Raw genomic sequence first — 24145 nt, forward strand, 5'->3', positions numbered from 1 at the left:
ACCCTGGGTTTGAGCAAGAGATCAATTGACAACTCTGACAAGGTGGTGCCTGTTTCTCCTGCGCTACCGGATGCCTGTCTTTCTGTAAAAGCTAACATTACAGACTGGTTTAAGATTGCCTGATGTGGTTTATTCTAGTTTTCATCAACAAGAATCCAGTAGGGCACTTTTTATTTTGACCTGTCAAGAATATGTATGAGAAGCATTTGGGACTAATGTTACGTCTTGCATTTTCAATGTGTGAGATAATACAACAAACCTTTTTTGTGTGCCTGGACAGCCAGGCGTGATGATATGATAGGGAATTGATAGTCATGGATTCTGTGGTGAAATATAGGATGCCTCTTCCTCTGAAGTGTAGAAAATGTTGGTTTGGCCTGCAGTCTGGTTACACTGTTGGATTTAAATCCAGTAAAAACTAACTAGATGAGACACTGAGGTATCTGTCAAAATCAGGGCTTTCCTGGCTTGGATTAGCAGCTGTACTGGTCAAGCTACAACAGTTAGATCTAGGGGCTAGTCCGTTTTTCATGTCTGGGTACACATTTCTTGGCCAAGATATATTCAAGGTCCAGACTTCAGAGAAAATAATTTGAAAGAATAATAAGTAAAGAAATATTTTTGGGGTCTGTTCAAAAGCATCTAGCAGTCTAGATATGGCTGGGGAGGGTCTCCTTATTTAATATCCTGACATGGACTACCTTTCAGACTGAGTTTATTTCCACTATGCTAGGGATTGACGCAGCAGTGACCAGCCATCAGTTTATCGCATCTACTTAGATGCGATAAATCAAACTCTGAACACCATTCCATTGATGCTGGTACTCAACCCCATCGACCTTTACTGCTCACAAGATGCCGTGGTACATAGGTCTACTTTAGCAATGCTTTTTTATTTGATTAGATTTAGATCAGCGGGGGGGAGGGGGTTAGTATAGACAAGGCCTTAGGGATTGCAAGAATAAGATTTAACGAGGTTACTACATGCTCAGGTAGAGGAATAGTACCTCTTTTGCTAAGACCTGCTGTATTGTGCTGTGCTGACATCCTGGATGTTCTTCCTTTCTGTTCCATTGTATGTGATTCTGAGCAGATAGCATTTTCAGCCAACAACACAGGTAAACAGTGCTGGAGTCTTGTGACTCAGTGTACACTAGGGACAAGGATGAGACAATCAAACTTTTGACCTTGCCAAAAGCCTCACAAAAGAATATCTTACAATGACCTACCAATAAGAGGTTTTTCCTGACCCGTAGCAAAGATCTCAACTGCACTGTCCACCCATGTTGACTTCTCTATGGGACACAAGTTTGCTCTAAAATGGAAAAAAACAAAACCAACTGTGGACATCTCCTTCCCATGCCTTTAGTGCAGCAGAGAATTGCATACATGCATCTTGGATGGTAGAAAAAGCTTCGCTGGAGTGTCGAGGAAAGAGCTTCATTATTGAGCGTGTCATTGGCATGCTGAGTGAAGCGATGGCTTGCTATCTTGGTTAGGGATGTTAGAGATGAATTGAATAGTTGTGTAACCACACAAAATATTATTGGTTACACAATTATTCGATATCCCTAAGGGCAGGGCTGGCAGCCAGTTTAAAAACTGGCTCTCTATGCAAACCAGCTCCTGCCTGCCGGCCTATGCTTACTTCCCCTGATGAAGAGGCAGCAGCATGGGGTGGCAGCAGCCTTTGGCTGTGGGGTCCCAAGCCACCTCCGTGGACATAGGCTACTCTGGCATCCCACAGAGTAACCTCTGTCTGCGGCAAGCCTAGGCCTGCCAGGGACAGAGACTGCTCTGTGGCAGCCTCCGCTGCCTGCCACCCACACTCCTTGCCGCCCCCTTGTGTCTGATAGAGGCAGCAGAGCGGGTGGGGGGCAGGTAGCACTATGGAGCTGATATGCAAGGAAAAGGTGCTTAAAAGCTGGTTCCCCACGCATGTCAACTCCTGCCTGGTCTCCCCGCCCCCATGTGCTGGTGCCTCTGATATCAGATCAGAGCTGGTGGCTCTGAAGATCCAGTGGTCGTGGGGAGCCAATTGCAAAGCCAACTCCCCATGGCACCGGCTCCCGTCCCCCCCATTTGCTGCCTCTAATACAGAGGCAGCAAGAAGGGAAGAGATGCGTGCAGTTGATAGCATTAACTGATAAGACCAGGCTTATTGTTAATCATGTACTTGAGTACATGTTGACTTCCTTAGTGTAGGTAGCTTAGGCTTTCTGTGTGGCTACGTTCTCTGAATATCTCTTAATTTTAGAAGGCCTGTGTATCTAGATTAACGTCCCTCTTTCTGCCAGTAATCATGCCAGTATTTACTCTACTGTTGTTGTAGAACACTAACTGTCCACTTCTGAAAGGCCTCAGAGCTGTGACTGGGTCTCTTCCAAACTGGCTGCATTTAATTCATTTGACAAAAAGATGACCTTTTATTGTTAAATTCTTTACATTCTGGGTTGCTTTGTGTGAACTCAAGACTCTCCAACTACAGGATTAAAAGCTTCTTTCAGGCGTTAGCTATTTGTATTCTGAGAGTGCCTGAGAATTGTTCATGTACAGAAAGATGACTGTCCTAAATAGCTCTAAGTTAATAGTTTCTCTGAAGGTTTTTTACTCAGGTGTGGTACTTGAGACTTGAACTGTGCAAGTGTTTAACTTCTTAGTTCTGTTGCTGTATATATTCATTGTTTAAAAAGACTTGATACCCAAGCAGAAATGAGTAGGGCAGAGTTTCATAGAAGACTAATATTTGATTAATAGGGATGGGGGGGGGGGGTTCTCTCTCTCTGTGTCTGTCTGTCTGTCTGATTTTATCAGAGATCTGATTTCTCATTTGCTTTTGCCATAAGCATAATTTACACTTTTCCCCTTTATGGATGCAGAAACAATAATTGTAAAATAAATAAACTCTATCACTTTATTATATGTTTATTATATTATATGTTAACGACATGATGCAAGGAAACAGGGTCTTCTGATATTTAGGCCTTGTCTATACTACACAAAGTTTTGTCAACCAAAGTTATGCCACTTTAATTGAAATTTCTGTACATGTCCATATTTATGTTCCTTGTGTTGACAGAGTATGTCCACACTAACAAATTCTGCATCAGCCTGAAGCAGTGCACTGTGGTAGTTATTCCGGTGTGCAGGGCTGCTAGGTGCAAGGGGGTTGGGCAGAGGGGGAGCTCAAAGGAGAGGCTCAGAGTGTAGGGTGGGGGTGGCTGCCATCTTCTCCACAGTGGCAGCCCAGGGTGGCGGGGACTGATCTATCTTGAGACGGGGAGGGGGATACCCCCTCCCCTATGTCTGCCTTCAGCTCTGCACAGCACAGTAGTCTTCCCTCACCACTACCACCACCTGCCTGCTTTGGTTCTTCCACAGCCACCTCAGCTGCCTGGAGTAGCATCCTGATATGTGATATCTCTCTGTGCTGAGGAATGTCAAACAACACAGAAGTCCCCCAAGCCCTTCCCCTCCGTCTTCCACTGCAGCAATCTGCCTGCTGCTGTGTTCCTAGTGCAGGGCATGATTAGTTACTTGTGCATAGAAGCACACCCTGCTGTCAGATGCCTCAGAGCTTTAAAGGGGGAGGTATGCATGCTTGGATGGCAGCAGAGATCAAAACAGTGAGTAGAGCTGTCCAGACAGTATTGTTGGATACTGAAAAAAGTCGGTTATATTAACAAAACAAACAGAAGCATCTAGTGATGCTTTGTTGCTTTAACTTTGCTGCAAAAATATTTAGGCTTCTTGTTAAAGTGGTTTTATTTTGTCCACAGAACAACAGAATTTTGCCTCCAAAAGTAGATTTATAGTGTGTACACCTCTCCTGTAATGTCTCCCCAAATGTCTTCTAAGAGCCCAGTAAGCAGTGGAAGTGTTGGTAATGCTGGTAGACACTGTTGACCTCCCATGGTTTAGCAAATTCTCTGGTTCTTCTCTGGTCAGGTTCCCCGGGTGCTGGACTAGGGAGATTCAACTTGTATTTCAGAATTTTATCTTCATTTCATTGGGGGTGAAACCCCGAAATTTCAAAATTCTCTGAAGAAAAATAAAAGCTGTGTTTTTGGTAAACTGGTGTTTTGATTTTGATTTTTTTATATATATATAATCAAAATACCGTGTTCAGTTATAGTATAGCCATGTTAATCTCAAAATACTAGAGACAGTATATGGATGTAGTAATAACTTTTATTGGTCCAACTTCTTCTGGTGAGAGAGGCACAAATTTGAATTTACACCAGTTTTGCTTCAGGTCTTGAAGAGCTGTTTTACTAATGTACTGAAAAGTTAGCCATATGTATGAATGCAGAAAGAATAAATGTTATAGGGACACTGAGTGCTAAATGGTAACTAGATCTTATTTTCAGCATCCTACAGAAAAAGGAATAGACCTGACAGTGCAATTGCAAACTTGATTTTTTTTTTTAACTGTTGCAGAAAGGTGTTAGACACGTAAAACTTTTCAATTGTGAGGAGAGCAAGAAAATCTTGTTTCCTGCTGATGGGTGAACAGTCTGGAGGTTGAAAATGTGCTGGGTTCAGTCTGTAGAAGTCTGCACTGGAGACAGCAGAACTTTCAACATGGAAAGTGCACTGCTATAGCAACTCCATTTTTTTCTCTCTCCAGGGAAAGCATGCCTGACGAAGCAGAAATTATCTCAAAGGGATAGTCATTACAAAAATGAGACTGGGTGGATTTTAAACAGAATAACAGTAGGTTCCTTTTTGGCACCTTTTCTGAAAAACTGCATTGATTGTATAGGTAAACTGCAACACTAATGGTGCAGGGCACAACAGTGCTAGAACTTAAACTTTTCGCTTTGTGTTAAATAATATCTTCAAATGTCTGAGAAGGATTAAAAAAAGTTTGTCACTGTGAAAGGTGGTTGTGCTAATACATGGTAACTGTCTTACACTAACACTGGTAGCACATCTTCCAGTGATTTCCACAAGATCCCAAGTACTAACAGAGCAAGTGCATTCAAAGTTGCAGTTCCAAACAAGTTCAGTGGTTCTTGTACTGAGTTGCTAGTGTGAGCTTGAGTTGTCTATCTAAAGCCAGCACACTGAAGGAGCAGTACTTCTCTGCATGAAAGGAATCCAAATCCTCGTCTGCACTTATCAGTGCCGTTGGTCTACTTCCTCTGTGCAAATAGCATAGCTGAAGTCGACATACTCACCGCGGTGTATTGTGTGTAGTAAGGTCCACAGGGGCTGCTCTCCCATCAGCGACGGCGATTCTTCTCGTTTTGGTGGAGTACCAGTGGCAATGGAATGGTGATCAGAGATGTAATAAATCGACAGATGGTGGATCAATTGCTGCAGTGTCAATCCACCGCATAGTGTAGACAAGGCTTAATTGTGCATCGCCATTCCTCATGTAGTAGTAATAGTTCTATTCCAAAGAGTTTTGTTAAGCCATCCTGAATGACAGTAAGGTTTGGTAATAGTGTCTGTCTCAATGGGGATTGAGCAGAAATCTTCTGGCTACTTGGGGAGGAGGGGGAAGAAGGGAGCAATTGTCACTAATTCTTCTCCCTTCCCTTCCCTCCTCTTCTACAATCTACAAGTTTATGCTTCTATTTTTCTTAGAATTGGACATCCAGTTTTTAAAGGATGGCTTTTTGCCTCTAACCACTGCTTTTACTCTGTTTGGTCACGGTGGCATTTTTTGGTCCTCTTACCAGTCACTTTAATTTGGGGTCTGTATTTCATTTGAGACTCTCATGATGCTTTTAAATACATGTGGCCATGCCAGGTGGCAGGTGTTTCATTCTTTTAATTTTCATGTAATTAGCTTCCTCATTTTTCCTGAAGTTTAATGCTACTGTGGTCAGCTTCTTTTATGCCCTCCCAACCCTAAAGGTGATTAAAGTTAATTATATTACTGCAAGATTTACCCAGTATTGCTTGGGTCTTTAATTTGTTTTTCTTCATTTAAATCATTACTCTAGGGTGGGGCTGGGAATGAAGGGTTCAGCATGCAGGCTGTGTGGGGGCGAGAACACTACTACAGCCTTCTTTTATTGTAGCAGCTTGGGGCCAGGTAAGAAGTGCTTCTTCCTGGCCGCTGCAGCTCCAGGGAGCACATCTGGGGGAGTAGTGCATTCCCTAGCTGGGGCAGTTCCAAGTCCTCTGCCCCTGTACTTCCCAGCCAGATTGAAGAATGCAGCACTTTTCCCTCGCTTCCCCGATGAAGAGGAACAGTCAGCAATGTTCCCATACGAATCGGGTGACGGGGAGGAGCCACAGCTCCCCTGCCCTTCCTAAAGGTTGCGTGGGGGTGGGAGGCTCAGGACTGGGGCAGTCCTGGACAGAGTGGGGTGCCATCCAGCCAGCTCCTTTCACCTTCCTGGTAATTCTGTGTCTCTTCTGTATGGTTTTATGCAGCCCGATATGAATCGGGGCGAGGGGAAGCTTCAGCTTCCCACGCAGCCAAACCCCCTTACCTTGCTTTAAGCTATGATAAGAGCTTACCAGTTAGGAGGAGTTCTTGACCAAACAGACAAATTCAAATACATAGTGAGTGGTTTGGCTGTTTTCACCTCTTGGACCAGATCACATGGTCCATTTAAGACTACATCAAGAATCGCCTCTCTCCTTTTGTGGGTTTGGGACTAGCTGCTCCAAGAAGCAATTTTTAATGGTATCTAGAAACTTTCTGCATCCTGTCCTTAAATGTCTTGTATCCAGTGAATATAGAAATAATCAGGGCTCGCCAAGCGATGGCAAGCCCTGCTCGCCAGCCACGCGGTTCAGCGCGCTGCGCATGCACTTACCGCGCTGCGTGGCTGTGCCGGCTTGTAAGCTACTCACCATAGGCGAGTAGATTACACTAATTGTCAAGCCTGGAAATAATTGAAATCCTCCTTTATTATTATCAGGGCTCGACAATTACAGCAGTCTACTCGCCCATGGCGAGTAGATTTTAGCCCGGCACGGTGCCACAGCGTGATCAGTGTATGCGCAGCGCGCCAAAGCGCGCAGCTGGCGAGCGGGGCTCACTGCCGCTTGTCAAGCCCTGATTATTATGATTGTTTTATTTTTATTGTTTCTAATTTCCCTGAATACTACGCAGTCGTCATCCAGTTCAGGTGGTTGCTGGTCTATTTCTATTGCTGTAGTCTTAGTATTAAAAAACACAGAATTTCTGTCCATAGAGATTCCGTGGTGGAGTTTGTCAGTCTAGATTTTTACTAAATTTGACACTATGCTTTTGCTCACAGAGAGTACTACTCCCCCACCAGCAGGAACCTGTTCCATCTTTCCATGGTAAAAATGTCACATTGATTGTCATCATTCCATGCAGTTTCTGCAATGGCTGTTAGATCAATATCCTCATTTAATATCAGGCACTCCTATTCACTCATCTTATTAAGACTTCTAGCATTTGTGCAAAAATAACTCCTAACAGCTTTCTGATTTGATTTGTTGTAGGCATAACTTGATCTTACTTTTTCTGTCTGAATAAATCTTTTTCAGTAGTATTACCAAACTTAGGATGGAAGTGTAAGAAAAGCAGCCACAGAACAAGGAAATCAGTAAGCTCTTAGAATGGGACTTTGTCATGAACATGGCATTTCATAGAGCTTTAAAACCACATAGAGAAATAGGTACCTATCATAGTGACTCCTTGGGACATAAATCAAAATTGTGGTTCCAAGGTACAGATCAAAATACACACTTCCATAGTACACTCCATTGCTCCAGGTGTAGAACAGTAATTTAAGCATTCCATGTCAAAAAGGTGCCTTATGTAATTATTTTAAGTGACTTGTTCACCTAGTTTGTGGGTAACAAATAGTTTCCTTGAAGCATTAACCTATCTGTAAAGATAATATTTAAAATATAAGACTCACCAACTGTTGGCTAACGTCAAATATTCACATGGTCCATTGGAGACTGCGGCTTTACTCTTTCTAGTATCCAAGGTGAAGCAACTTGAAACCACTGTTGAAAGATTTGACTCAATAGCTTCTGCTGTACAATAATTTGAAAATAGCTTCCTCTTCTCTTTACAGGGGCAGGAGACATTGTTGCAATTATGATCAGCAATCTGAAAGGCATGGACATCATGCACCAGATTGAGAGGGGCTTTGAAGTGACTATGGTTATTGAAGTAGGGAAAAAGCATGCACCTTGGATGAATCACTATTCAATCTTCTTCGTCTCAGTGTCGTTTTTCATCGTCACAGCAGCAACTGTGGGCTACTTCATTTTTTATTCTGCTCGAAGGCTCAGGGTTGCAAGAGCTCAGAACAGGAGAGAGGTAAGTCTCTTCCATAAATTTGACACTTATTTATATTGTATATGGAAAATGATATTGGGAGGTGGTTTGGCGGCTGTGTCTGTCGTGCAAAATAAAGCTTAAACCCTGGGTCCTGGTTTGATTTGGGCTTGAACTGCTCAACTTTGTGGGGTCCTACAACCTGGGCCCAAGCCCAACGGATGTGTGTAAGTGGAAGGGGATTTTTGGGGCTTAGGCTGTAGCGCAGACTAAGGATGTTAAGAACTAGTCGACACAGTCCAGAGACATTCAAGAGTCTTCAAAGCCAGATGCACATGTGAGTTTCCTATCTTAGGATTTTTAGCAAAGAAGGAAATTGGTTTAGAAATTGAATGATGATAAAGCACTCCTCAGCAGAGGAAATTACTTTTGAATATCAACTTTTGTGTCAAAAGCAGCACTGGTTTTGTTTACTGATTATAAAACTGTAATCTTAGATTTTAAAGTCTCAGCAGGGATTTATACGGGAACGTTAGGGTTGACTAATTAGTAACTCTTGATATCAACTTTGCAGTAACCTATGAGCAGCTAATATAAGTAATAAAAATTATGTCTCCAGTTTTACTGCTTTACAATTGATATTCTAGACACATAACTCCTAAAATCTTGAGGACAGATCTATAATGGGCCTTATTTTGGTGTGAGAATCTTGTCCTATCATTTTCTTCTACCCGCGGAAAGCATAGACCATTGGCTGTAGTCACTAGTGGTCAGAGCGGCTGAGTGTGCCAAATATGAACAGCCATTTCTATAAGGTCCTTACTGTATCATTTAGGAGTCTACCAGAACATGTGATCTGCTTTGGTGACTTTTAGAAGGACTGCGCTCTCTCCAGCTTTCTTTCTAGGGTTGCTGGTAAAGTCCCAGTTTTCTGTAGCTTTAAAAAGAGGATCTGATATGCAGTTCCTCTCCCCCAAGCCACTGTGCAGTAGAGAGCCCCACTGCATGTTACAGGTGGGTTTTTGATCGTCTCAGAGCAAATCACAGATATGGTGCCTGGGTACTTGCGAGTGAGATGAAAGGCAGGTTGTTTTTCCAGACAATAATCACTAATAACCCTGCCATGTAATTCCCTAAGTATACTTGTTACTCCAGCCCATGAACTGGACTGTGTAAAACAAGCTGGCATATCTTAAAATTCAAAAAAGGAACATGAGAATGTCATAACTGTGTTGCTATAGTAGTTGCAGTCCTAGTCATAACTGATAAACTGACTCACTAGAAATGTAGCCCATGTCGAGTCAACCCACATTACCATCTTCATTCCTGGCAGGTTGTAAAATTAGAAAGACGAGGTGGGCATAAAAATGTTTCTTGTGACTCTAGCCAGGACAGTTGAACTACGTTTATAGTGTGTTTATTATAGAATTTTAGCTCAATGAAGTTTTCAGTACATATTTTGAGACCCTCTTGTTTGAATATTTTAAGCTCTTGTAGATATTAATTCTAGTAGAGTACTTCCAGTCCTCATGTCTATAGTAGGGATGTTAAATATCGGTTAATTGAATAGTCGAGTAACCTTATTAATTCTTATCAGTTATTTGACTATTCTATAGTCCCCAGGGGCAGGGCTGGCAGCCAGTGCGCTCTGGCCTCACTCCCGAGGAGTCCCCTGCCACTCTGCGCTGCTGCCTCTGTCTCAGAGCAGCGCGGGGCGCCAGCTGATCTGCAAGGGGAGCCAGTTTAAAAACCAGCTCCCCTTGTGGACTGGCTGACTGTCACCCTCTGCTGCTGCCTCTGATAAAGAGGAAGCAGCGCAGGATGGCAGTTGCTGCTGTGTACAGGGGGAGTCTGAGCCACCCAGCGCAAGCCTGCTAAAAAATGTACTGGCAAGTGTGGGGGAGGGAAATGCGTGTGTGTAGTCTATAGCTGTGGTTCTCAACTGTGGGCCATATGGCTCCCCAGGGGCCACACCCTACCTCTAGGGGGCCACATGGAAAAAACGGAACATTAGATAAATTATGGACCTTGTTTTCCAACTAACAGCGGCTATGAGGGGGGCCACAGAGGTAAATGAGGCTCAGAAGGGGACAATGAGCAAAAAAAAAGGTTGAGACACACTGGTCTGTAGCATGGACCTATAAGCTTTTGTTTATTGGGTAATCGACTACACTCTTACATCCCTGGTCTATAGGTAATGTCAGGGGATCTACTGCTTCCATGAGGCACTAGATGAAAGTACAGGCAGTCCCCGAGTTACGCGGATCTGACTTGCATCGGATCCGCACTTACGAACGGGGCTTTCTCACCCCGGAGCTCGCAGGCAGCGGGACCGCCCAGAGTGCAGCGGTCCCGCCACCTCAACCTCCGGGGCGAGAAAAGCTGCTCCGGGTGCCCCTGGTCTGCTGGGGACCGTCTCCAGCAGACCAGGGACATCGGGAGCAAAGCCGCAGCGGCGGCGGAGTCCCGCGCCTCCCCGGCTTTGCCAGAGCAAAGCCTCAGAGGCGCAGGACCCCTCCGCCTCCCCGGCTTTGCTCCGGGTGTCCCTGGTCTGCTGGAGACGGTCCCCAGCAGACCAGGGACACCCGGAGCAAAGCCGGGGAGGCGGAGGGGTCCCGCGCCTCTGAGGCTATGCTGTGGCAAAGCCGGGGAGGCATGGCACCCCGCCGCCGCTGCCACTTTGCTCCCGGTGCCTCTGGTCTGCTGGGGGGGGGGGAGGCGCAGCTAGTGCGCCCCCCCCCCCCAGCAGACCAGGCTTTTGTTGTGGACCCTGGGGTAGAGCAGCTGGGGTGCTGCCGGGTTGGTCCTGCAGGGACCTACCTGGTAGCCCAACTGTTCTGTCCCAGGCTCGAGACTCAGCCGCTGTTGAAACTGATCAGTGGCTGATTCCAGGAAGCTGGGGGCAGAGCAATTCTGCCTCCAGCTTCCTGTAGTCAGCCCCTGGTCAGTTGCAGCAGCAGCAGCTGAATCTGGAGCTAGTTCCGACTTGCATACAAATTCAACTTAAGAACAAACCTATAGTCCCTATCTTGTACGTAACCCGGGGACTGACTGTACAGCAGATACAGTTCAGGTATGATATCTCTAAAAGTAGCAGGCTGTCTAGCACATTTCAATCAAATAGACACTAGTCTTAATCTATTGCATAAGAGTGTAAGAGTGTCTATATTCTTTCAGACTAAAACAACAAGGAGTCCTGTGGGTTCTTAAAGACTCACGTATTTATTTGGGCATCAGCTTTTGTAAGTAAAAACCACCACTTCAGATGCATTTGACAAAGTGGTTTTTACCTACAAAAGTTTAATCTGTTCTTTACGGTGCCACAGGACTCCTCATTTTTGCAATACAGCCTAACACAGCTACCCCTGGGACTTGCTGTGTGATTTTATTTAAATCTAAATAGGAGCCTAGTTATTGCTAACTGATATCGTAATGGCATACATTGCTAATGTTAATGTATAGAGAGAAAAGTGATTTTTTTTCTTGTGTGCTGTAGCAAAGGTCCACCTATGTCGTGAACTTCTTGGTAGAAGTGGAATGTGTGTCTCTGTGATATTTACTCTTATGCAGGTAAATACACTAGTTCAACAGAATAAGCAGATAATCTATGTGACTGTAGAAATCTGGGTAGCGAAGAAAAGAGTAGAAAAAGATACTGCAGTCTCTCATGACCTACATGATTCCCTCACTTACTCCGCAGAGTCCTCTACTATTGGAGAGGTTTATAGCTAATGCAGGGAGTGGGGGAAAAGTGGGCATTAAAAGGCTACCTTTAAAACCAAAACTTGATGGCTTCTGTTATGTGAACAACTGGATACATACTTTTAAAAGAGTATTTGATGCTCATTTGTACCGAGGACTCTGTATAGCACTCTGACAGAGTAAAGGGACCTTAAATGTAGCTGGATACTGACCAGTACAGGACATTACAATTTTTCAAGTCTAAATGAACTCACTGCCATCATGAAATAACTAGGGATAGTACTTGGTTCACCATCATTGGTTCAGAGTTTACTGCTGTAAACTTAACTGCTGTCATACACTTTATGTAATACCTCAGAAGTGACCCACTTAACATGAAGCAAGGTGACCTGCATCAGGACAATGCCCATGTTCGTGGGAACAGTAATTAAACCTCTGCACCTTCGGGTAGTGGAGCTCGGTGTGTCATGCAGGTATCTTGCTTGGATTATAGAAGGAACGTAAGGCCTGTTTGGCCTGTTTAAAAGTTTCATCTCTAAGCACCAGAGATGATTCTCTCAGGAGGAGGAGCAGGGAAAAGAACTTGACCAAATGAATGCTACTTTCCAGCATGGAGGGACAGAAATAAAATCTTCTCTGTCTTCTCCCCTCTTTTCCTTCCATCTGAGTCTGACTCTCCTGTTTAGACCAGGCACTGGCCATAATCTTTCAGACTGTGGCATATTCTTAACTCTAAGTTGTCAGTATGGATGGAACCCAAGACAGGCGCATCAGGTCTCTGACTGATGCTTGTTCTCTCTCCCTATAAATGAATTCAGTTACCGCAATTAAAATATTGTTTGCTGAGGCATGGCTGTCAATTTAACCCCTTAACGCTTCTACACACACTATCTTAATTTGAGTTTTCACCTAAAAATACACTGGGAAAAAAAGTTAGGTGAGCACTGAAGTTACAAAAAAAAAAAAAGAGGATTAAGGTTGCCTATTCAACCTTAATTCAGCCCCTTTGTATCTGCACTGTGATACTGTCTCGAAATACATGACTGCATGTTCTTCCCCACAGCCACTGCCTCCGTCATGTATTGAATGCATGGTGCTCCCTGAATATTTAATCTTATCCTCATTGACCAATGTATGGCCCATGCCATACTCCTTCACAGAAAGAGCAAAAAGCCTTGACTTTAAACCAGGGCTGGGCAAGATGCAAGCTGGGGACTGGATCCAGCCTGTCTAACACTTTCATCCAGCCAGTGGACTGCATCTGGCCACTTTTTATTTATATCCCTCTGCCCGTGCCACTGAATTTCCAGGCTGTGGCTCAGGCAACAGGATCCTATTTAAATGGGTCATGGATCCCAGTTGCAGTGCGACCCCACCGTGAGCCCAGAGATGTGAGCCTTTTAAATAGCTGCAGTAGGGCCAGGAGCCGCAAGACCCTTGCTGTGTGTTTACTGCAAGGCCTCTGGCCCCAGAGAACTCTGGGGGGAAGCTAGGCCCCAGCCCCACCCCTTCATCACACATCCCCTCCCGTTCGGGGGTGGGGGTGGAGACAGTCTGTGACCAGTGCCAAAATTCATTAAGTGTGTGCCCCCGGACGAAAATTATTGCCCACCTCTGCTTTAAGCCAACCACAATACAAAATTTCAAATCTCTTCTCCAAACATGCAGTAATAGGAGCTGCTTAACAAAATGCTGATAATTTAACAGAGTTATTTTGCCTTACAGTTCTTCTTAGTAATGACTGTATATTACCTTCTTAAATGTTCAAAAATCGGCCCGCAGCAGACATTTTGTGTGTGGACTGCATAGTCCCAACACCAATTGAATGTTGGTGACAAAATTATGGGCCATTAAAAGCAGGAACTCATAATGGAAAATGTTGGGCAGTTTTGATTATCGTGCTACTTAGTCTGCCTTTAATGAGAATATGAAAACTTCAAGGATGTATGTGAGATGGACTTCATGCTGAACACAATATGCTAACTGCAGACAGTGACACAACTCTGGTTGTCCAAAGGCTATGGAAGTTCAGGACTCTTGTGTAACCACAATTTCTAGACAATTTCCTGCTCTTTCACAAACTCCTAAATTACCACAGGCCTAATGTGTGAGAGTACCAGGGTACAGCAATTGTGTCTGTCCTACAGGATCTTAGCAGAGACAATGTGTACTGAAACTGTAAGGGATGTCTGAAGGATTTACTGGTGCAGCTCCCAGACTTCCTTGTGCACAGCTGACAGCACAGTTGACAACTGGAAATATTTTTGACTGATGTCAGAGTAAGGGACTGTGGAGTTTCTAAATTTAAAGTCTGTTTGGAAGTCAGCCAGTGAGTTAGTGTGTGAAAACTGTGGCACTGATATCAGGTCTAAACTGCTAATTGTCTGAACATGGGTGGCTGCTATTTTATCAACTTCTGCTTCTTTTTCTGGTATTGAGCAACAGTTGATGTTCACAGACAGGGTCTATCTTAATGGGAGCACTGAGAATACTGTACGTGGTGGTGAAGCCTCCAGAGGCAAGCCTCTGAGGTGGAGAGCCATGCAGGAAAATGCATCATAGATTCTGTGCCTCCAAGTTCCTTAGCTGGAACTCTCCCAGAAAATGATCATTAGTTATTTAGCTCCCTGCATATACTCACTGTTCCTGTTAATGCTGATGTTAAAGGTGAGCAAGTCTGACAAGCACTATGTTTCTTAGACAAACTCAGAACATTTTTTCAAAATATGACTTAATAGTCAAAATTCAGATAATGTGCCTATCCTGACAGAACCATGTGGATTTGATGCTTGTGTGAATTTTATATAGACTTTCTTCAGTTGGCATAATTTAGAGGGCTATAAACTGGATATATGCTGCTCTAGCCAATACAAATAATACTACTGTTGCTATATATTTAGATCTGCGTATGACTTTACCACACTCTACATGAGAACTCTGTGGAGGTGTCTGTCATTCTTTGGGGGCTCTTAATCTATGGGAGCCCCTGTGGACAGGGGCTGCTGCCGGAGCTGCCTCCCCTGGCCACACCGCACTACTGCCGCTCATAGAAGGGCATGGGGGGAACGGCGCTGTTGCTCAGGGATGTGAAAACACCAACCTGAGTGATACGAGTTACTCCGTCAGAAGTGATGGCATGGCCAGCCCATGGTGTGCTGCTTGCTGGAGGTGGTACAGTGTTGACGGAAGCACTCTTGTCTGTATGGATCAGATACACAAGCAGATTTCCAAAGGCATTGGCCCATCTGTAGACCTGGCCTACGTATCAAAAACCATAAGTGCCCTGCCATTCATCTGTCAAACTCAAGTGATTCTTTTCCTCCTCCTGAATTTCTCCAGTAGTTATGTATTGTCACTACTAACATCTTAGCTATGATAAGAACTGGAAATATAGGGAAGGGATAACATTTAAAAACGAGCTCAGTTTCTGTGTTGATTACGATCTTACGAATATAAACACAAACTCAACATTTTAACTTGTAGCAGAATATCCAGTTGGCTGCCGAACTTTGATCCCCCTTGCCTAGGCTGTAAAGATCCTTATCGTTGTTTTACTGAGGTGTTGCAGCAGTGTAGCTGGGTCTGCCTGCCTGTGACTTCATGTAAGTAGCAGCATACCTGCGTAGTAGGGAGAGGTCATCCCGTTCCTGAAGATGACAAAACTTTTGTGACATTTTAAGCAGAAATACTGGCTTTCGTGCTAATTGAACCCTTTAGTGTGCCAGTTGGTTAACAACAGCCGTTAGGCAAGCTGAAACTTCAATTTTTTGGCCATTTGTCTGTGCCTCTGTTTCTTGGCAGCTTCGCACAATCAAACAAATTGATTGACAGGGTGTGCGAGGAGGGGGAATGCAGTCTCACTTCCTTGCTGGCGTTATAGGTACCTTGTAAGTCTTCTAGGGCTGGCCTTTGATAGTGCAGCCTACAGGTTTTACCTAATCTGTCCTCGGGCTTAGATTAAAAACTAGCTTTCGCAAAGATGCATATCTTACGTGTGCTAACTTGGGTCAGTCACCAGATAAAATTGTTTGAATTGTTGTCGCTGTTCAGCTGCAGTTGGTGCTAGCAAGCTCTGGGCTCCTGAGCAGCATGTGTACATTATGAAATGAACTCATTTCAAAGGCTTGGTTCAGAAAGCATGTTGGCTTTAGTTATGGTCCTTTAGCAGCCTGCTCCTCCCTTTTATCAAGATATACCTCAGTGTCAGTCAGTGCTAGGAAGTCACCATACAGATTCACAGCACTTGGATAGATTAAATCCCTCTGAGTTCTACAGGTTTCCTTCTTCTGGACTGAGTTAATTTGAAGGCTTAGGTTGACACTGCTAGATCTGATGTAACTTAATCAACAGAGTATTGTGTATGTTTAAAAATCTAAAATGCCTTGGTTTTATATATATATTTTTTTTCTCAGTGACAAACCTTTTTAAAAACATTTGGGGAAAGCATGTAGCACATCCCTCAAAAGCACAATTATATAAAGTATCCAAAAACTAAGCTTCTGCTCTTTATTCTGCTTAATGTTTTGATGCATAGAGAGTCAAATTTTCTCTTCAAAAGTCACATTGAATATCTATGGAAATACCTGGCTACATTAGTCTTCAGGCGGAGGGGGGTGTAAGCCGTGCTAGTCTGTAACTTAAAAAAAAAATAAAAATCAAGTGTTCCTATAGCACCTTAAAGACTAACCCCTTCCCCCAAATTATGTAGTATTATGAGCTTTCGTGGGCACAACCACTTTAGATGAGTGGAGCAAGAAGTACAGAAATGCCAAATTGGAAGCAGAAAGAGGGGAGCGGGAGGAGGAAAGAAAAAAAAAACTTGTCAGTTATAGTGTCCGTGCTAAATGAGGCTAATAGTGTAAGAGTTCAACACTTAGCTTTTGATGTCATTTGGGTGCTGAATATAATGTTTTTGGTCACTATTTGTAAGAAAATTAATTCTGTAGTTTTAACCAACAATTCTCTTTTTTGGTTACAGAGACAGTTAAAAGCAGATGCCAAAAAAGCGATTGGACAGTTAGAACTGCGCACATTAAAACAGGGGGACAAGGTATTGACAATATCACTTCCTTATGTTTATTTTAAATGTATTCTGACATTATATTGTCCAAACTTTCCTCTTCTTGTTTTTAATAAACATGGCTGTACAAATATCCTAAAATCTTCCTGCCTTAAGTGCAAGCTCAGATCAGTTTGGAGACCAGGCCTTTCCAAAGAGTTTACACCTTGCAAAACTGCAGTCTATAGCAAAATCTGCTGTGTTCTGAGCCCTCTGTTGGTTAGCACTGTGAGATTTTTGGCAGGTGTAACTGACATTCTTCTGTGACGTTGATGCAAATAAGGCTGTTGGCAGGGGTAACTTGGGCCAACTGCTTTGTTCTAAATATTTTTTTTTAATTGTGCCATTTTTTGGTGGAATTGATGCATCTACACTGCGGATTATGGAGGGATGGATTGGGAGGGGGTGATGTGCAAATTCTAGAGCACACCAAAGTCTTGTACTTTAACTGCTCCATGTTGATACTGCTAGAATAAAAATACTTCAGTTTGCATTAATACACTCCTAATATATGGAGATATACCTATCTCATAGAGCTGGAAGGGACCTTGAGAGGTCAAGTCCAGTCCCCTGCCCTCACAGCAGGACCAAGTACCATCCCTAACAGATTTGCCCCAGATCCCTAAATGGCCCCCTCAAGGATTGAGCTCACAACTCTGGGTTTAACAGGCCAATGCTCAAACCACTGTCCTATCCCTCCCCTCCAGTCCTATTTAAAACATAGTCCACTTTCAAACAGAATTACGTTAACGCAAACATAGGACACTTGAAATGTAACTCTGGTGCACTCACACTCCTTTTGCAATTCACACTCCTATTGCCCGTACTGTGTTGCACTGTAGCCATACCCTTCCTTCCCTTTGGCTTTCTAAGGTTTTAAATACCTATCCACTGACGTAAATTATGTTTTGCTGCTGATTAAGTCACAGGATAGCTGTTTGAATGCCCCAGATTAAATGGCAAACCTACTGGTTTGGTAGTTCATTATGTGTATTTGTATCTGAGTCCTGTTCTAGATTATTCTGGCTAGAACACTTTAGCTTGAGATTGATTTCCAGAATAAATTTGTATGCAACTCTCTCTGTCTTGAATCTGTCTCTAAAATAACTGATGACTTATGCTCTTCATTTAGGAAATTGGTCCTGATGGCGACAGCTGTGCAGTGTGCATTGACATATACAAACCAAATGATGTAGTGCGCATTTTAACTTGCAAGTAGGTTGTTTGCTAAATTGCCATGTCTGTTTTAAATGCAAAAGCGTATTTTCAAAAAGCCTTTGTTAAAAGACAATAAAGGGGATGTAATCTTACTATACCTGTTTCTCCAACAAAATAGCCTTAAGCCTTCCTGTAAGGTTTTCAGATAAGCATTAGAAATTGTGCAACTCTACAATAAAGGTTGCTTATTACCATGTAACAACTTTGTGAGGATGAATCAATTCTTAAGGTTGAAGTGTATTACCATATAGCTCGTGTGAAGGATTTTCTAGCCTTTTTAAAGATCAAAGTGGCATAATACTTCTGTGCTATTGTATAAAACTGTAGGGTCCCAAACTCCTAGGTCTGATGGCTTGACTCCTTTTAAGCTCATCTGACCACCTTCATCTCCCACAAGTGTTGCTGGAATTTAGGATCAAATTCAGGCTGTCAAAGTACAGTAGGCTTCCAGTAATCCGGAACCTATGGGACCTAGGTGGTGCCGGATTATCAGATATGCCGCACTATCAGGAGGTACTATAAGATGGTTATATATATACTGTATACATTATATACTGTATATAAAGTGTTCTTAACCCTTTTTATTGTACATACTGTATACAGTATACTGAAATGTTTTAGTTTTTTTAAGCCTTTTTTACCCTTTTTGCTCAGTTCAGCTACTGCCGCTGTTACCTTGTGACTCATTTTTTGCTGAAGCTCACTCACTAGGCTCTTGCCATTTTGATGCCGGACTATCAGGAGTGCCGGACTATTGGAGTTTTATTGTATAAATGCACTAGGCTTTTTGCTGAGGGACATGGTGTAGTCTATATTTGCAATATATTTTTCCTCTTTAGTTGATCATTCAAGCTAGTTATGGAAAAGCTGCTACTCCCTTCAGTCTGTCCTAGAGTAGTGCGATGACCAAATGAAAATGATAAATATTTTCTGCGGAGACCTTTAATCTCCCCTGTGTATCCTACTCTTATACTCCCTACAGGAGCTCAGTGTTGAAGTACTAGTACTTTCAAGGGCTTCCTTATGTTTGTTGGTATTTCACAACACCACTTCAGTGCGCACAGCTTACACCATCTAATTATTAATGATTTATAGCTATCCCTCATCTTGCCTTTCTCGTAACTTGCCTAAACCTTTCCTTTTGAGAAGGGCTGGGCAAAATAGTCCAGGCCTCTTGGAGTTAAAGTTAAAATTTAACTAATAACTAAACCGGTTGGGGCTGCAAGCCTTTTGGGGTTTGTGTAGCTTCAGTCTACAGCAGGGGTGGGGAACCTTTTCTGGGTCAGGAGCCACTGACCCACAGGAAAGTCAGTCAGGGAGCCATGCACACAAGTAGGAAGCAAAGTGAGAAGCCCCTGACTGAGAAGGAAACAGATGCGTCTCACATTCCTCTCACACCAGAGCCTAGAGGGGGCCCAAGCTAGTAGATTTTGTGTGCTCCAGCCCTGTGGGTGAGTGGCAGGGAGGTTGGACCACCAGTTCAGGGGGATCCCGGAGCCTTGGGGGCCAGATCCAGGCAAGCCAAGGGCCCCATCCAGCCCCCAGGCCTGAGGTTCCCCACCCCTGACCTACAAGTTGATGTAAAGTTTGAAGAAAAGCTGAAGTCATCACATGCATCCTGGACTCAGTCCACTTTAATAATTTACCTTTGAAATCTTTGCAACAAAGGAGATCAGGATGCTCAAGACGGTGTTACATTTTCAGCTTTCAAAAGCTAATTCTTGTGTAAGGAGGGTACAAAAGTAGCAGTCATCAGTTAATTAAGCTGAGAAATAAATTGCGAAGGCTGGACAAATTCAGAGTTTATAGTTGATTTCTCATCAACAAGAGGAAGAGAGCCACAGTGAAGAGACAGTGTTATGTAACTGTCAGCTACATTATCTAATACAAGCTGGAATCTTGCGTATAATCTTACAAAAGGGAGTATTTGTGTAAGCACTCTATCCTTTGCTACCACGTAATAGCAGCGCTACATTAAGACTTGATGACACCAATAAATTGACAAAAGCAATTATCAACCCATCTCTCTGGTCCATTGCTGAGAAAAATGTACCCTCTAGCAAAAGCAAGCACATCTCAGGAACATTTGTGTTAATGAAAATGTTATATTAGCAGTAAATGGCTTTCAGCAGCAGTCCAAAGGATCTCTTACCGATAGTTGCATTCAGCAGTGGTTCATCTTCCCAGATTAAAAGGCATCTAGCCAGGGTTTTAGACACAAGTAAGTTGATAACTTGAAAAGTCAGCTAGCTACTCTATTCTAGAGGACTGTATCCAAAAGGCAATGAAAATGCCCTGCGGTGGGCTTATAAGTGGACTAGTGGGTGGAAAGCAGAGCCATTTTTAGAACTTGTTTCAGATGTGTAGACTTAATGTAGGTTGAAAGAAAGTTCTATAGTTTCTAGTATTTTGTTCCTGAGTCCAAAAGAATTCCCACTTGGCTCTCTTATTGAAAAGTCCTATACATTTGTGGCTACATTTCAAAAACTTCTGGTTAATACCCAAGTACAATTCAGAGAAGTATTTGATGTTTCTTATAAGTCCTCGCTTTACAGTCCCATTGTTTAAAATGGTATATAAATAAGTAGTCATACACGTAAATTCTGGACTGCTGTTTTGAGGGGATCTGGTATTCTCAGAATGCCCACCGTGACATTATGTATCAGTACATGGTTTGGTACAAATATTGTATACAGGCAGTCCCCGGGTTACGTGGATCCGACTCCCTACTTACGAACGGGCTCCCCCTCCCCCCAGCAGACCGCCGAGACGCGCTGCGGCGGTCCCGCCGCCCATGTCCTCCGCGGCGAGAAAAGCTGCTCCGCGTCTCCCTGGTCTGCTGGGGGGAGGGGACCCCCCAGCAGACCAGGGAGACGTGGAGCAAAGCTGCGGAGGACGCGGACGGCGGGACCGAGGCGCGTCTGGGCGGTCCTCCGTGGCGAGAAAAGCCGCTCCGCGTCTCCCTGGTCTGCTGGGGGGGGGCGGGCCGCAGCTAGTGCGCTCCCCTCTCCCCCCCAGCAAACCAGGCTTTCCTTGCTGCGGAGGACGCGGGCGGCGGGACCGCCAAGACGCGCCGTGGTCCAGCTGCCCACGTCCTCCTCGGCAAGAAACCTGGGGTAGACACCTGGGGTAGAGCAGCTGGGGTGCTGCCGGGTTGATCCCCGCAGTGCCGAGGTGCGGTGCTGCGGGGACCCTACCCAGCAGCGCCCCAGCTGCTCTGTCCCAGACGTCCAGATTCAGCCGCTGTTGAAACTGATCAGCGGCTGATTCCAGGAAGCCCGGGGCAGAGCAGCTCTGCCTTGAGCTTCCTGGAGTCAGCCACTGGTCAGTTTCTGCAGCAGCTGACTTGGGAACACCTGGGGCAGAGCAGCTGGGGTGCTGCCGGGTTGGTCCAGTAGCGCCGAGGAGTGGCGCTGCGGGACCAACCCAGCAGCACCCCAGCTGCTTTGCCCCAGGTGTGTCCGATTCAGCCGCTGCTGGTCAGTTTCAACAGTGGCTGAATCTGGATGCCAGTTCCGACTTACATACAAATTCAACTTAAGAACAAACCTACAGTCCCTATCTTGTACGTAACCCGGGGACTGCCTGTATTGAATTTACAATGAGTGCTTAGACGTTCTCATTCCATGACAGATACTGAGAGAGTACATCAAAGCATAGGCACAGTGAGCTAGAATTGAGGCTGATTACTCAGACTCTTTGATCACGCAACAGGATATGCTAGAATGAACCTTCGCAATACTGTGGCATCACAATGACCTTAATGGGACTCTGGCTCTGGCGGCCTGCCTAGTGGATCCAGAGGCAGGAATGGGGTCTCAATTTGTAGAATTTTCAGTTGGCCTTGGCTAACACAGTGGTTACGTCTACACTGCAGGCTTCTTGTGCAAGAACGGCTGTTCTTGCGCAGAAACTTGCGGAGCGTGTACACTGCACGTGCGTTCTTGCGTAAGTAAATTTACAGTCTGGCATCGGAACAGAGGGCTTCTTGCACAAGAGGAATAAGCCCTCTTGTGCAAGAAGGCAGTGCGGACAGGCAACGGGTTTCTTGCGCAAGAAACCGCTACGGTTAAAATGGCCATCAGAGCTTTCTTGTGCAAGAGTGTCCACGCTGCCATGGATGCTCTTGCGCAAAAGCACATCTCTTGCGCAAAAGCACATGGCAGTGTGGACGCGCTCTTGCACAAGCCCTTTTGCACAAGAACTCTTGCACAAAACAGTTCTTGTGCAAGAAGCCTGCAGTGTAGACATAGCCAGTGAGGCTCCAATTGGGCTGAAGCCTTTTTTGTATTATTGAGAGAGATGTTCTGAGAGTGTAAGTTGTCAGCTTGAAGCTTCATTTAAAACTTAGCTTTTCTGTGCATTACTACTAGTCATACCCTAAAGAGATTAAGAAACTATCAAGAGTTAATGAGCAGAACATATTTTGCTACTCCAGGACTCAAGCTAGCTACATTAAAACTAGCTCAGACATGTGTAGGGATGAAAGCAACTAGTTGATAAGCAAAAGCTTATCGCATAGTCGACACGCTAGTCTACTAGTTGCTTCCCCCCCTTGCTGCCTCTGTCACAGAGGCAGCAAGGGGAAGGAGAGGAAGCGGTACTGGGGGGAGCCAGCTTAAAAGCTGGTTCCTCCTCTCCCTCCCACCCCCCAGCTCCAGCCCTGTGGGAGGGGGCAGGGCGCAGCAGCGGCGCTCCAACATTGAAATGTACAAGAGCGCCCCCTCCCGCTGGCCCCAAGCTCCATGCAGTGTTTCAATCTTTGAAATGCACAAGAGCCCCTGCTGGGGTTCTTGTACATTTCAAAAGCAGAACACGCTAGCCCTTATTGCCTAATTGAATAGTTGATGGAAATACCATTGACTATTCGATTAGTTAATTAATCAAAATTTAACATCACTGGATATGTCTACTCGAGTTGCAGTCACACCTTATGACATAGGTCAAAACTATCTCTAGACATAGGTCAAAACTATCCCTTTTCCTAGTTTCACTCCAGATGGAAGGTTGAAAGGACAAGTAATTTACTCTCTTATAGCTAGGCTACAGTTAATATTAAATCCTATATATATTTTTCTTATCTCCTCATTTCCCTCTTCCTAACCCAGAACCATCACCAATTCAGTATGCATATGGTAGGCACTAACATGCATGCCTGTCTGTTAATCTAGTAGAACCTGAGTTATGAACATCTCCGGAATGGAGGTTTGTTCGTAACTCTGAAATGTTGGTAATGCTGAACAAAACGTTATTGTGATTCTTTCAAACATTTCCAATTGAAACTTTACTATGCAGGAAAAATGCTGCAATTTAACCATCTTAATTTAAACGAAACAAGCACAGAAGCAGTTTTGTTATTTGTCAAATCTTTTCTTAGAAACTTTCCCTTTATTTTTTTAATATTTATATTTAAGACGGTGCTGTATTGTATTTATCTCTGCTGCTGCTTGAGTGCATACTTCTGGTTAAATGAGGTGTGTGGTTGACTGGTCAGTTCATGACTGAGGTTCTGTTGTACATATTGCTTGTGTACGCACCCATTTTATGTGCTTGCATGTCTGTGCAGCCAGTGAGTACTCGTAGACATTTGTGGATACAGACTTCCTCATCAGGTTGAGGGCATGATGATAAATGAGATTTCTTAGATTTCACACAAACAAGTAGGGTTGGTTTTGTCATGTTTTTTGAATGATAAATATGTTGCTCTTCAATCTAGGAGTGAAGTCTAGACTTTGTTAACTTCGCTTATGTAAGTTCAAGGTTTATCCACTTGGGGAAATGACTACTTACACGCAAGCCTGAAGAAAGGGTGAGATACAGCTAAGAAAGGGTGAGAGATAGCTAAGGTGCTGACTTGCTCTAGTGAGTTTTAACAGAGAAACTAACAGGCACCAGACATTATAGCAATTTCAGGCTGGAACAGTTACAGATTAGTC

At 44.1% G+C, this 24145-nt stretch overlaps 1 protein-coding gene across 1 annotated transcript in view; it reads left to right on the top strand.

Annotated features, from left to right (window-relative positions):
* RNF128 (ring finger protein 128) overlaps positions 1–24145 on the top strand; it is a 48262-nt gene that overhangs the window by 18117 nt on the left and 6000 nt on the right. The window contains exons 2-4 of the mRNA XM_075941114.2: positions 8025–8272; positions 16911–16982; positions 18124–18206. Coding sequence (XP_075797229.1) covers positions 8025–8272; positions 16911–16982; positions 18124–18206 — 403 coding nt within the window. The remainder of the gene's footprint in view (positions 1–8024; positions 8273–16910; positions 16983–18123; positions 18207–24145) is intronic.

Source organism: Pelodiscus sinensis, chromosome 13 (genome assembly GCF_052426305.1).
Source record: "Pelodiscus sinensis isolate ZL-2025 chromosome 13, ASM5242630v1, whole genome shotgun sequence".
NCBI classification, from domain to species: Eukaryota; Metazoa; Chordata; order Testudines; family Trionychidae; genus Pelodiscus; species Pelodiscus sinensis.